General features: G+C 33.9%; 1 protein-coding gene across 2 annotated transcripts in view; it reads left to right on the top strand.

The window, feature by feature from the left end:
- Positions 1-12784, top strand: part of LOC121733723 (organic cation transporter protein-like) — a 68604-nt gene that overhangs the window by 27475 nt on the left and 28345 nt on the right. Inside the window, exon 1 of one of the 2 annotated variants that reach the window (XM_042124072.1) lies at positions 2240-2393. The exons of the other annotated variant lie outside the window; for it this stretch is intronic. Within the exon in view, the coding sequence (XP_041980006.1) occupies positions 2330-2393 (64 nt within the window). The 5' untranslated portion in view covers positions 2240-2329. Of the gene's footprint in view, positions 1-2239; positions 2394-12784 lie in introns of those variants that run through there. 2 annotated transcript variants of the gene reach the window in all.

Consider the following 12784-nt stretch of genomic DNA (forward strand, 5'->3'; position numbering starts at 1 on the left):
ATCGGATTTCTTACGTGGTGGGTTATAAAAAAGTTATTTTCGAATATTGAAATATCATCGGATCTGTCAGATTAAGATAGGGGATGTTTAGTATACCCCAAAGATGCTTCCACATAAAGAACTGACGATTTAAACGTTAAGTAAGCCTGCTTATCTTTATTTATATTTTGAAATGTCCCTAACATTTCAAAATATAAAAAAAATAAGGTTTATATTTTTCTAACTAAGCTTCGCACATATTTTATGTTGCACTTAACTAAATAATTTAGTTCCTGTTGCCTTAAATCTTGTTATAATTTACCTAAATAAGCAATTTTTTTTAATATTTTTTCTTTTTCATAACTTTAAAATGGCTGCAGTTTCTGAACCCACCGCTAAAACAAAAAACGCTCTTATTTTTTTTCAGTTTTACCTAATGTAAAAACCTACCTAGTCTCCATAACTCTCGAGTGACTACACGATTAGCACCCTGGGCTACTATAACTATATCGTAAGAATAAAACCTCGTGAGAGCAGTTATTTACATTATGTAAGCCAAAATTTTGGCTCTACACGTCAACTCTACCTGTAGTAATTCTACCATTTACGATCGACAGCAATCGATCGTTAAACACGCGATATCTAGCATATTGTTGGCGATCTCGATAAAACAAAATTGCATTTCCTAATTTCCTAATATTGTCATTTCCAAAATAGCCAGCCTAGCTCTTGCCTACATACCGATACGATTTACGACAAATACAAAATACAAGCTGTGGAAAGGCAGTAGCGTGTAAATAGCTAAATTGCCTGCGGGATAATACAAAGATCTCAAAAAAGACACTCCGGAATCCGTATCATGCCCGACTAACCTGTTCCATAGTCAGCAGGGGGTGCTCCTCAGGCAATTGCAGTAGCAGCAAGCCCGTTCGATCTTGTAGGAGCAAGATGATTGTCTTCTGTAGCGCGTATACTTCAGCTACGCTCCGGAGCGGACGTACTCTTGAATTTTGATGCACTTTGGTCGGCCGACCACACAAAAGGTTCACAGCGATTATATTAGCAAACACTTTTAATATTTATTTTATTTTATTTTTAGTATTTGTTGTTATAGCGGCACCAGAAATACACAATCTGTGAAAATTTCAGAAGTCTAGCTATAGCGGTTCTTGAGATACAGCCTGGAGACAGACAGACTGACAGACATCGAAGTCTCAGTAATAGGCTCCCGTTTTTACCCTATGGGTACGGAACCCTAACAAAATGAACTAAAAGAAAAAACAACGTTAACCAGCTTACAAAAAGAAATGAAATCCCACCAAAAACATTTTCATGTAAAAATGTTGCCAAGATGAGAACATAATATTATTATAGTTCGTCGTGTCAAAAAGTAGTGAGATCTCATGTAGAGCCAATTTTCTAACCTTACATACTCAGCCCTAAATCTAAAAACCTTAATTTTACACTAAAGCGCAGCAAAATATTTGATAATAATATTATAATGTGTCAGCCGCGGGCACGAGAAAAATCTAAAAACTCTACACATTAGTCAAAATCGGTGTCTTGGCCGTGACAGTTTTCCTTTTAAATTCAGCATATTTCATACTCCCGTGAATTATTTCACATTTCCAGAAGCAACCGTTTAGCTGGTGGAAGGTGAGGACACTGGACTCTAACGATTTTTTCCACTTTAAAACTTAATATTTTACAAACGGATCCCTAAATCGGAAAATAATCTATGAATACTCATAATATTTTTAAAAAACCTATCCAACGATGGGGTGGACGCGAAAAAAAAATTTAATCCCCGCTTGATGTGTACAATGTTTTTTTTAAAGACTTCATGTATCATTTTGTCGGCAACATTAATATGTGCATTCATGCCAAATTACAGCTTTGTAGGTCCTATAGTTTCTGAGCAAAACCGCGGACAAACAGACGGACGGACGGAGAGACGGACAGACAGACCGAAACTATAAGGGTTCCTTGTTGTCTACGGAACCCTAAAAAATATTAATTTAGTAAAATATAAAATTATATTTTCATAAAAACCTTTTTTAAATAATGCACCCTGCACGGTGACAGTATCTGCATCATTTCATTACAGTAAAAAATAAAAACCTTTTTTGTTTTAGCCACAATCGTTGTTGTTGATAATGATTATTTATATTGTAAAGCAATTCGCGGTGTTTCTGCATGCATTATCCTACGTGATGATAACGTAGATCCTAAATCCGTGAATAGTTAGTGTTGGCAATGAGCGCGAGCGCGCGCGCCGTATTCATACTTCAGTACAACTCTATCGTAGTGTACGTTCGCCCGCCCGCGGTACAAAGTGTCTGAAAATCTGATGGGAGATAAAAAATACTTCTCCGACACAATGAGGAAGTGTTTTAAGATGGGATTGTTCAAAAGTAAGTCGTTTTCATTAATTGAAAAAAGGGAAGAAAAGTTGTCCCGGTTTTAGTGTAGGGGTTGAAACCGGTAAGATGTAAAGTCTGATATTTTGAAAATCAACTTTGTTATTTTTTTCACTTTTTGTGTTTAATAACTAGTACTTTTTTCACTTTTTGTGTTTAATAACTATTAGTAAATCGGTGATCGTGATAACAGTTCGATTAATAAAGGGGTCATTGGTAAAATAGATAATTGGTCTCACAATAAAATAATCGACTGAACACGCTTATAACGTACCTACAGTATTAAAAATATTGTCATAAATAATGACATGCTTCAAACGAAAAAGGAGACTACTTTTAATTTAAACAGTTATTGACATGCAAATTAGTATCCAAGTTAGTAACAATGTAACAATGTTTGAATATAGAGTGTTAAAAAGAATAATAGATAAATTATACTGGCAAATATTGTCTTGAAGATAATAAATAGTAAATTCGTTGGCCAGTCGAAAAAAACAAAGGATGCTTGACTTAACTTCATTAACAGCTAAAAATGTATAATTTGTATATATTATGTAGTGCTGGTTTAACATGACGTGATAAATATTGTTATTACATTGAGTTAATGTAATTAATATTTTGACAGTGAAAACTTAGTAAATGAAACATTTCAATACTTAATAATAATATACTCTAAAATAATAATTTTAATAATATGGGCCAAGTGTGAGTCACACTCGCAAGAAGGGTTACGACTCACGTATATAGAGCAAAAATAAACCAAAAAACGGTTTTATTTTCTGTGCTATTTTTTTCCTTAAATAAGTATTTACTTTATTATTTTTTGTTATCTATACTTAATATTATAATTCTGCAGAGTTTGTTTGTTTGAACGCGCTAATCTCAGGAACTACTGGTCCGATTTGAAAAATTATTTTACTGTTGGATAGTCCATTGATCTAGAAAGGCTATAGGCTATATTTTATTACGCTAAGACTAATAGGAGCGCGGATATAAAGGAAAATGTGGAAAAAACGGGGGAAATTGTATGAAAGGACTTATTTGAACGCGCTAATCTCAGGAACTACTTGTCCGATTTGAAAAATTCTTTCAGTGGTAGATAGCCCATTGATTGAGGAAGGCTATAGGCTATATTTTATTACGCTAAGACAAATACTAGCGAACAAATAGAGGAAAATGTGGAAAAAACGGGGGAAAGGGCTTATTTGAACGCGCTAATCTCAGAAACTACTGGTCCGATTTGAAAAATTATTTTAGTGTTAGGTATTCCATTTATTGAGAAAGACTATAGGCTATATTTTATCTAACTAATACTAATAGGAGCTAAGGAATAGAGGAAAATGTGGAAAAAACGAGGGAAATTATATGAAAGGGCTTATTTTAACGCGCTAATCTCAAGAACTACTGGTCCGATTTGAAAAATTCTTTCAGTGTTAGATAGCCCATTGATTGAGGAAGGCTATAGGCTATATTTTATTACGCTAAGACTAATAAGAGCAAAGAAATAGAGGAAAATGTGGAAAAAACGGAGGGAAATTATTCGAAATGGCTTATTATCTTAAGAACTACTGGAGCAATTTTTATGTTATTTGGCAAACATGAAGAATATACCACGTGAAGGGACAAAGGCTATTTTTTGCGGAAAAATGTACGGTTGCGTGAAATTCCTAAATTACGCAAGCAAAGCCGCGTGGTACATCTATTATATAATAAAATCGTAGGAAAGTCAATTCTGTACATTGAATATTTTTGTACAATAAACAATACTTGGGATGTGATCTAATAATTATGCTAACGTGGACGAAGTCGCGGGCAACAGCTAGTTAATTATAAAAGAAAACAAGTACTTACCAGTTGCCATTAATGAATAATGGCAAAAAAAAAAAAAGGCAAAAAAATACGTTTGTTGTATGGCCGCCTCCTTATTATTATTATTATTTATTTGTTGATATAGCGGCAACAGAAATATTAATGTTCAAAATCTATGTTAATGTCAGAATTTGAGATATAGCGATACAGGCTGGAGACAGACAGACGGATAGATAAAAGAACCCTAACAACTGAGCCAATATTTCTTGATAATTTACAAAACACCCAATATGTTTAATATCGTGCAGTTATATTTAGAATCTTGAAAAGTGCGATTAAAATACTGAAGGTCTGACTGAAGACTGAAATCCAAAATACGAGCTCATTCTCTAAAGTAAATTGTTATCCTTTGTTATCCTAATATTATATATTTCTCTCTCTTATGTGTTTAGGATATAAAAAATATTCAACAAGCTATTAAAGCTAGTTTAGTATAATATACATATTACATATACAACACTCTTAATTCTTATACATATTAATATTAATGTACTCTTTTACTACTGAATATACAAATGTGTATTTTGGAATCATATTATAATATAATTCACTAAAAACAAGATATTATTCAATAGGTCAATATCAAGTTCAATGTTAACAAATTTTAAAATGGTCGTTTTTTTAAATAACGGTTAAATTAATCTGTAGTAAGTCATCCATACAAAATTAGACTAAAGACTATGAAGTTTTTTAATGTACCTATAATCAATATAATATATAAGTTCACTGTAACTCTTCAACTTTTTAAATACGGCAATTACTTATACCACCTAATACTATTTAGGGCACACGTATAGCGGTCAATTCTATATCATCGAAATTAAGTCGGAGCAAAGCCAACTCTATCTATATATTATGCACTCTCCCTGCTCAAGAACAATAATAATATTTGTATATTGCTGGTTAGTAAAGCCAATAAATCTAGCTAGATAGCCTGTTATACAAATCTTGACTGATGCAATTCCAGCAACTATTTAGTGCATACTCTATTAATATTTCATAAACTGAACCTATAAAGTTGAGTAAGGAAAACGCATTTTAGTTTGCATACCAAAGAGATGTGTAATTTAATTAATGTTTTCTATTGTACTGTATTGTTATTGACAAAAAATCCGACTAATTGTGAACTATGCAAAAAACTATTTTTACTTTTTAGGGTTCCTTACCCAAAGGGTAAAAACGGGACCCTATTACTAAGACTTCGCTGTCTGTATGTTCGTCTGTCTGTCTCCAGGCTGTATCTTAAGAACGGCTATAGTTAGACTTCTGAAATATTAGAGGGGCTCTCATAGAAAAATCACATTTTTTTATGCTATTTTTGCTCTATAACGGTACGGAAACCTTCGTGCGCGAGTCCGAGAGATGCAATTTCATGTATGGATAAAATGTAATTCTTATCAGTCTGTACATCTGTGAATATTTTTATCAGGGGGGGTTGATGAATGAAATCTAAAGTATGAGTTATATCAACAAATATTAATTTCTACTTAATATTCTATCGACACATCTAGAAATAAAATATTATACTTCCTATAGTATAGGAAGTATAATATTTTATTTCTAGATTCTAGATGTGTATGGAACAGCAAAATGCTAAGGCGGTCAAAGTAGTAAACTAGGTAATTATGTCACGTTTATTCTCGGCAGGTTTAGTTTTGCTAACTATTCAATTAACCTTGACTAATAAAATTATAATGATTTATTAAATCTTGGTATTTTTTTTAATACTTAAAAAAATAAAAAAAATGTTAAGGACTAATGCAAGTAAGGGTGGGTTGCACCAGAGGCCTGGTTATAGTTACAGTTATGACTTTGATCATATCAAAGTTATGGTTATTATTTAAGGCTAACTTAACTTAAACCTTTACTTTGACCACAGAATTTGACTGATGTCTGTTGTTTACTTTTTAGGGTTCCGTAGCCAAATGGCAAAAAACGGAACCCTTATAGATTCGTCATGTCTGTTTGTCTGTCCGTCCGTATGTCACAGCCACATTTCTCCGAAACTATAAGAGCTATACTATTGAAACTTGGTTTGGTGGAACTAAGATTTTGGTACAAAAATGGAAAAATTAATAAAAAATTAAAAAATGTTGGGGTCCCCATAGGTAAAACTGAAACAAAAAAAAACTAACTTATGCGTGTGGGGTATCTATGGATAGCTCTTCAAAAATCATATTGAGCTTTCTAGTATCTTTATTTTCTAACCTGAATAGTTTGCAAGAGAGACTTTTCCAAAGTGGTAAAATGTGTCCCCACCCCTCTAACTTCTAAAGTAAAAATGATAAGTCTAAAAAAATATATGATGTACATTACTGTAAAAACTACCAACGAAAATTGGTTTCAACGAGATCTAGCAAGTAGTTTTTTTATACATCATAAATGGTAAACCTTGATTTAACTTTCATTAAATCAACTGAAAAATAAATCAAAAACCTTTTAATTTCATAAAAATAAACCTTATTGTTGCTGCGTAACCCTTCATAGACGAGTCCAACTCGCACTTGGCTGGTTTTTTGTTAAAGCCACTGTTAATGGGTTTGATAGTATAAAAATGAATTATCCGTAAAAATCGCCAAGAAAAATATAAATTGTTATAACAACACTGTGACCCATAGTAAATTTTCACGATTATTTTTCCGACCCAAATATCGACCAATAGAATTGCACCATTCGACGTCACGTGGTACAACCTACATGGTATTATACTGATAATTTTTTGAAAATTTTCTCTGGTAGTTGCTATATATAAAAGACAAACACGTCAAACTGACAGGTTGAATTCAATTGTGTCTCATGGTGCAATTATATTGGCCGACATTTGGGACGGAAAAATAATCCCCCGAATACCACACGAGCTTCAAAATTATCTGGCATTTCCCTCAAGGTTCCCTGCAAACAAATAAAGTCGTCAAGTTTTTCAGGAAAAATCACTCGCGCTTCGCGCTCGTGATTTTTTAACCTGAAAAACTTGAATCCTTCATTTGTTTGCAACGAACCTATCGGGAAATATCCGATAATTTTGAAGCTCTTGTGGTATTATAAGTGAAAAAAATTCGATATAAGTTTGAGCGGTTATGGTTATCGTTGAATATTATGGCGTCCATTATTGACTTTTACCAAAGACAATATTTTGCGTTGTAGTTATAGTTAAAGTGATTGTTACAGTTAAAGTTACAGTTACAGTAAGTTGGTGCAACCCACCCTCAATGGAGCTAGCAACTCCGTTGCGCCAAAATTCGTTAATCGCGCATTTTTTCTATATAATAATTATAAATTTAGTATCTTATGTCCTTTCCCGGGACTCAAAGTGTCTCTATATCAAGTTTATCAAAATCAATCGAGTGACTTGGGCGTGAAGAAGTAACAGACAGACACAATTTTTCATTTATTATTTTAGAATGGATTTGTGTTTCAAAAGTTGAATGTGAATTAAATGATATAGAAACAGAATCATTACACACCTATACGCCGATACTTAGATGACTTTGTTATTGGGCAATGGGCATACAGTAGCTGTAAGTAACAATTCAAATTGACACCAATAGTAGTTTTTTTTCTTACAATTTAAGGACGTATATGGGTTTTTTGCACATAATATCCTTTTTTTTGTTATCTCTATCGTACCAAGGATATTTTTTTTCTAATTTTAAAATATTATCAAATTTTAATACATATTAGTAGTGTTCGTTTCGGCTACATGCAAAGTAGGTATGGTATAGAAGTGATGATAGTGTAGTTTATGATAGACATTTTACGATGTGCAATCACACCAGTTCCCTACACACTTCCCCAGTGCGGAAATATTGCTGAGGCCCCCGGGAAGCTAACTGGCAGCGAATTGAAAGATTTTACTTATTTAGCTTTATTTAACATCCCTGAAACGACAAAGTCATTGGTAAAGTCCAGAAAAATATTGAAAGATATTTAAGCCTTTGAAGTAAAACTAGTTATTTAAAATCCAAAGCTATAAGTAAGATACTAAAACCAGATTTAATGACTTGAGATTCTGAAATGCTAGCTTAAAATAGCATAAATGAAGGCTTCAAAACCAAGAGAATGAATGATTTGAAATCAAAATGTGGATTTTATGTATAAATAGATATTATATCCATACTTACTAATATTATAAATGCGAAAGTGTGTCTGTCTGTTACCTCTTCACCGATTTTGCTGAAATTTGGCATGGAGATACCTTGAGTCCTGGGAAAGGACATAGGATACTTTTTGTCCCGGAAAAATGTACGGTCCCCGCGCGATAAACGAGTTTTGGTGCAACGGAGTTGCGGCGTCATCTAGTCATATAATATTAGCCAGCTGATAAAGTAGGTAAGTATTACATCATTTATACGTGGGAGAGCCATGCTTCGGCACGAATTGGCCGGCTCGACCGGAGAAATACCACGTTCTCACAGAAAACCGGCGTGAAACAGCGCTTGCGCTGTGTTTCGCCGAGTGAGTGAGTTTACCGGAGGCCCAATCCCCTACCCTATTCCCTTTCCTACCCTCCCCTATTCCCTTCCCTTCCCATCCCTACCCTCCCCTATTACCCTATTCCCTCTTCAAAGGCCGGCAACGCACCTGCAGCTCTTCTGATGCTGCGAGTGTCCATGGGCGACGGAAGTTGCTTTCCATCAGGTGACCCGTTTGCTCGTTTGCCCCCTTATTTCATTAAAAAAAAATTACAAGTTTGAACAAATTAAAAGGGAAAAACCGGCCAAGTACGTGTCGGGCCACGCACAATGTAGGGTTCTGTAGTACCGCTAGTTTTTTTTTTTTTAATTTTGTATGAATGTACATATATTTTATAACGTGTTAAAATACTACAGCTAACAACATCATCTCAGTTACTTTCAAAGGAAATTGAACGAAAAGTTCCTTTATACTTTGCCGAATACATTTTTATTAGTTGATCGACTAATACTCAATAACTTATGAAGTCTTCTTAGCCGTGATAGTTTTCCTTTTAATTTCAGCATATTTCCTACTCCCGTGAATTTTTCACATTTCCAGAAGCAACCGTTTAGCTGGTAGAAGGAGGAGACACTTGACTCTAACGATTTCTTCCACTTTAAAACTTAATATTTCAAAAACGGATCCCTAAATCGGAAAATGATCTATGAATACTCATAATATTTTTAAAAAACCTATCCAGCGATCATTAATATGTGCATTCATGCCAAATTACAGCTTTGTAGGTCCTATAGTCTCTGAGCAAAACCGCGGACAGACAGACGGACAGACGGTCGGACTGACTTTTTTTAGAATATTTTGAACTAAGATAAGTAAAAAAATGGGATTTTGGTGCGATCTCGGCAACGCGGCAAATGTATGGTTAAGGTCGTGTGCTCAGGGGATGGCCTTAAACCAATTTCCTTCACCTACACGACCTCTCGAACTTGAACATAGGGTAAAATTGCGAAGTCCAACGTCCTTCGTCCTCAAACTTCCCGGTCGCCATTCGATAACCCCAAGACGTCGTCTTCTGATAAAGCATCCATGGTCAATGGTATCGTAACAACCGGAAGGTTAACGATCAAGGCTCAAAAACTTGTCGTATGCGATATTTGCATAGCAACCGCAATGTTGGTAAACAAGCGGTAATTAGTAAATCAATGAACTGAGGTACGATTTACCGCGTAAAGTATGAGACTAGTTGTTGCACAAATTGTCATTTTTCCGTGTAAAATTCTTGTGTCCTTTGCGGAAGTAAAGTATCTCTGTAGCAAAATCACATTTACAATATAAAAATTTAATAGTATGAAATATGAATGTATTTAAAATTATAATATTAATAAATGATTCGATGCTATACAGGCTGTAACAAAAATAAGTGATAATACTTTAGGGTGTGTACGTGTTCCTTGTAGAGAGTTCACTGTGAAAGTAGCAGCGCTGAAACACCAACATTTTTTTTTCACTTTTGTATGGGGAAACTCGTGACGCTCGGGCCCATACAAAAGTGAAAAAAAATTTCGTCTTTCATCGCTGCTACTTTCACACTGAACTCTCTATAAGGAACACGTACACACCCTAAAGTATTATCACTTATTTTTGTTACACACTGTATATACAAATGAACTTTTTATCGAAATCCGAAAAGTCGGAAAACGGAATGTGTAATGTGTACATACCTTGTTCGCGTAAAAAGAACATAACATTATATTTCAAGAGTGTCGTCAAACGCACTCTTAAAATTAAAAGTGTTTTACTTCCAATCATTGTTATCGATTATGTACATCTTCAAACAAACTTGATAAAAATAATATTATATAAGTATTAAGTACTTTGAGTAAATAAAGTTCAACACACTGTTGATTGCAGTAGTGACTAGCCTATATTTTTTATTTATTTCTCGTGTTTTACTGAAAAAGTGTCGGATAGGCTATCCACAACTTTTTTGACAGACTTTCCATACTCTCAATCTGTCAAGTTAAGTGGTAGTGAAATAGGCCCTTAACTTTTTAAATTACATTCAGTGGATAATAATTAATGACATCTTGTGGCAATTCCAGCTTGTAGTTTTAGTATATTATCGACAGCGCATCGAAACTGGTTACCTATCAGAATCAAGACTAGATAGCTCCTTTAACTTAAACTAGTAACATATATTAAACCAAAGAAATATCTGGCACCAAGACAAGGCTTTAAGCCTTCAATGCCTTGGTCTACACCAGACTAGATTGAGTATTGAATTCGTTGTGCTCGGCTGCCTCTTATGACGGTCTATTAAAAAATTTAATTGAATGGCATAAGGCATTTGCTACCGTCTATTTTTCATATCGATTATTATTTTTAATTGATTCGTTAATCCAGATTAAAAAGTTTTGGTTTATATGGTACAAGGGTATCTTAAAATTTATTAGTTATAAACTGCAGTTAAAATATTATTATGTTATTAAAATATGTATTTTGATTTTAAATATATTATAATATATTTTAATATTATGCGCTTGAAATATTTTTTATCTCTTTGTTATATTAATCGCTTCAAAAGTGCTTCTTGTCTATGAATATTTGCATATTTTGTATTAACTACTAGCTGTTGCCCGCGACTTCGTCCGCGTGGACTTTAGTTTATAGCTGTTATTCCCGTACATCGATTGAGTCGTTTACCTGCAAATCATTAAGTATATTGTGTGGGAACCACACATTTTTCCGGGACAAAAAACATTCCTTGTCCCAGATTCAAATTAGTATCTCCAATCTCCATGCCAAAATTCATCAAAATAGATTAAATAGTTACGGCGAGAATCATAAAAGTTTATTGTGCGGGAACCGTATATTTTCCGGGATAAAAAGTATCCCTTGTCCTTTCCCGAGACGAAAGTAATGCCATATTGCCATACCGAATTTCATCAAAATAGATTGAATAGCTTACGCGATAATCATAAAAGTTTATTGTGCGGGAACCGTAAATTTTCCGGGACAAAATTAGTATTCTTTGTCCTTTCCCGAGACTCAAAGTATCTCCATACCAAATTCCATCAAAATAGATTGAATAGTTTACGCACGAATCATAAAAGTATATTATGCAGTAACCGTACATTTTTCCGGGACAAAATGTATCCTATGTTCTTTTTTGTGACTCAAAGTATCTTTATACCAAATTTCAGCAAAATGGGTCCAGCCGTTTACGCGTGATGTCATGACCACGCGAAATATAACGTTCCGCGCAGCTTCGCCCGCGTAAATTAGATATTTCACAGACAAATTAGTCCACGAAAATAGCCTATAATCCTTCACGTGGTCTACTTCTTATCTGTGCCAAATAACAGAAAAATTGCTCCAGTAGTTCGTGAGATAAGCCCTTTCAAATAATTTCCCCCGTTTTTTCCACATTTTTTTTCCTATTTCTTCGCTGCTATTAGTCTTAGTGTGATAAAATATAGCCTATAGCCTTTCTCGAAAAATGAGCTATGTAATATTGAAAGAATTTTTCAAATCGGCCCAGTAGTTCCTGAGATTAGCGCGTTCAAATAAGCCCTTTCAAATAATTTCCCTCATTTTTTCCACATTTTCCACTATTTTTTCGCTCCCATTAGTCTTAGCGTAATAAAATATAGCCTATAGCCTTTCTCGATAAATGCACTATCTAACACTGAAATATTTTTTCAAATCGGACCAGTAGTTCCTGAGATTAGCGCTTTCAAATATGCCCTCCTAAATAATTTCCCCCCGTTTTTTTTTCACATTTTCCTCTATTTCTTCGCTCCTATTAGTCTCAGCATGATAAAATATAGCCTATAGCCTTCCTCGATAAATGGGCTAGCTAACACTGAAAGAATTTTTCAATTCGGACCAGTAGTTCCTGAGATTAGCGCGTTCAAACAAACAAACAAACAAACTAACAAACTCTTCCGCTTTATAATATTAAAATATAGTATAGATAACAAATTATTATTTTTGTTACGAGTATTGAACGTTAGTCTTCAAGCAAGTTTAGACTTTAGAGACATAATACAATTATGAATAAATTTAAATTTATTAAGGAGTATGACAGAAAATATCTCTGA

Source organism: Aricia agestis, chromosome 14 (genome assembly GCF_905147365.1).
Source record: "Aricia agestis chromosome 14, ilAriAges1.1, whole genome shotgun sequence".
NCBI lineage: Eukaryota > Metazoa > Arthropoda > Insecta > Lepidoptera > Lycaenidae > Aricia > Aricia agestis.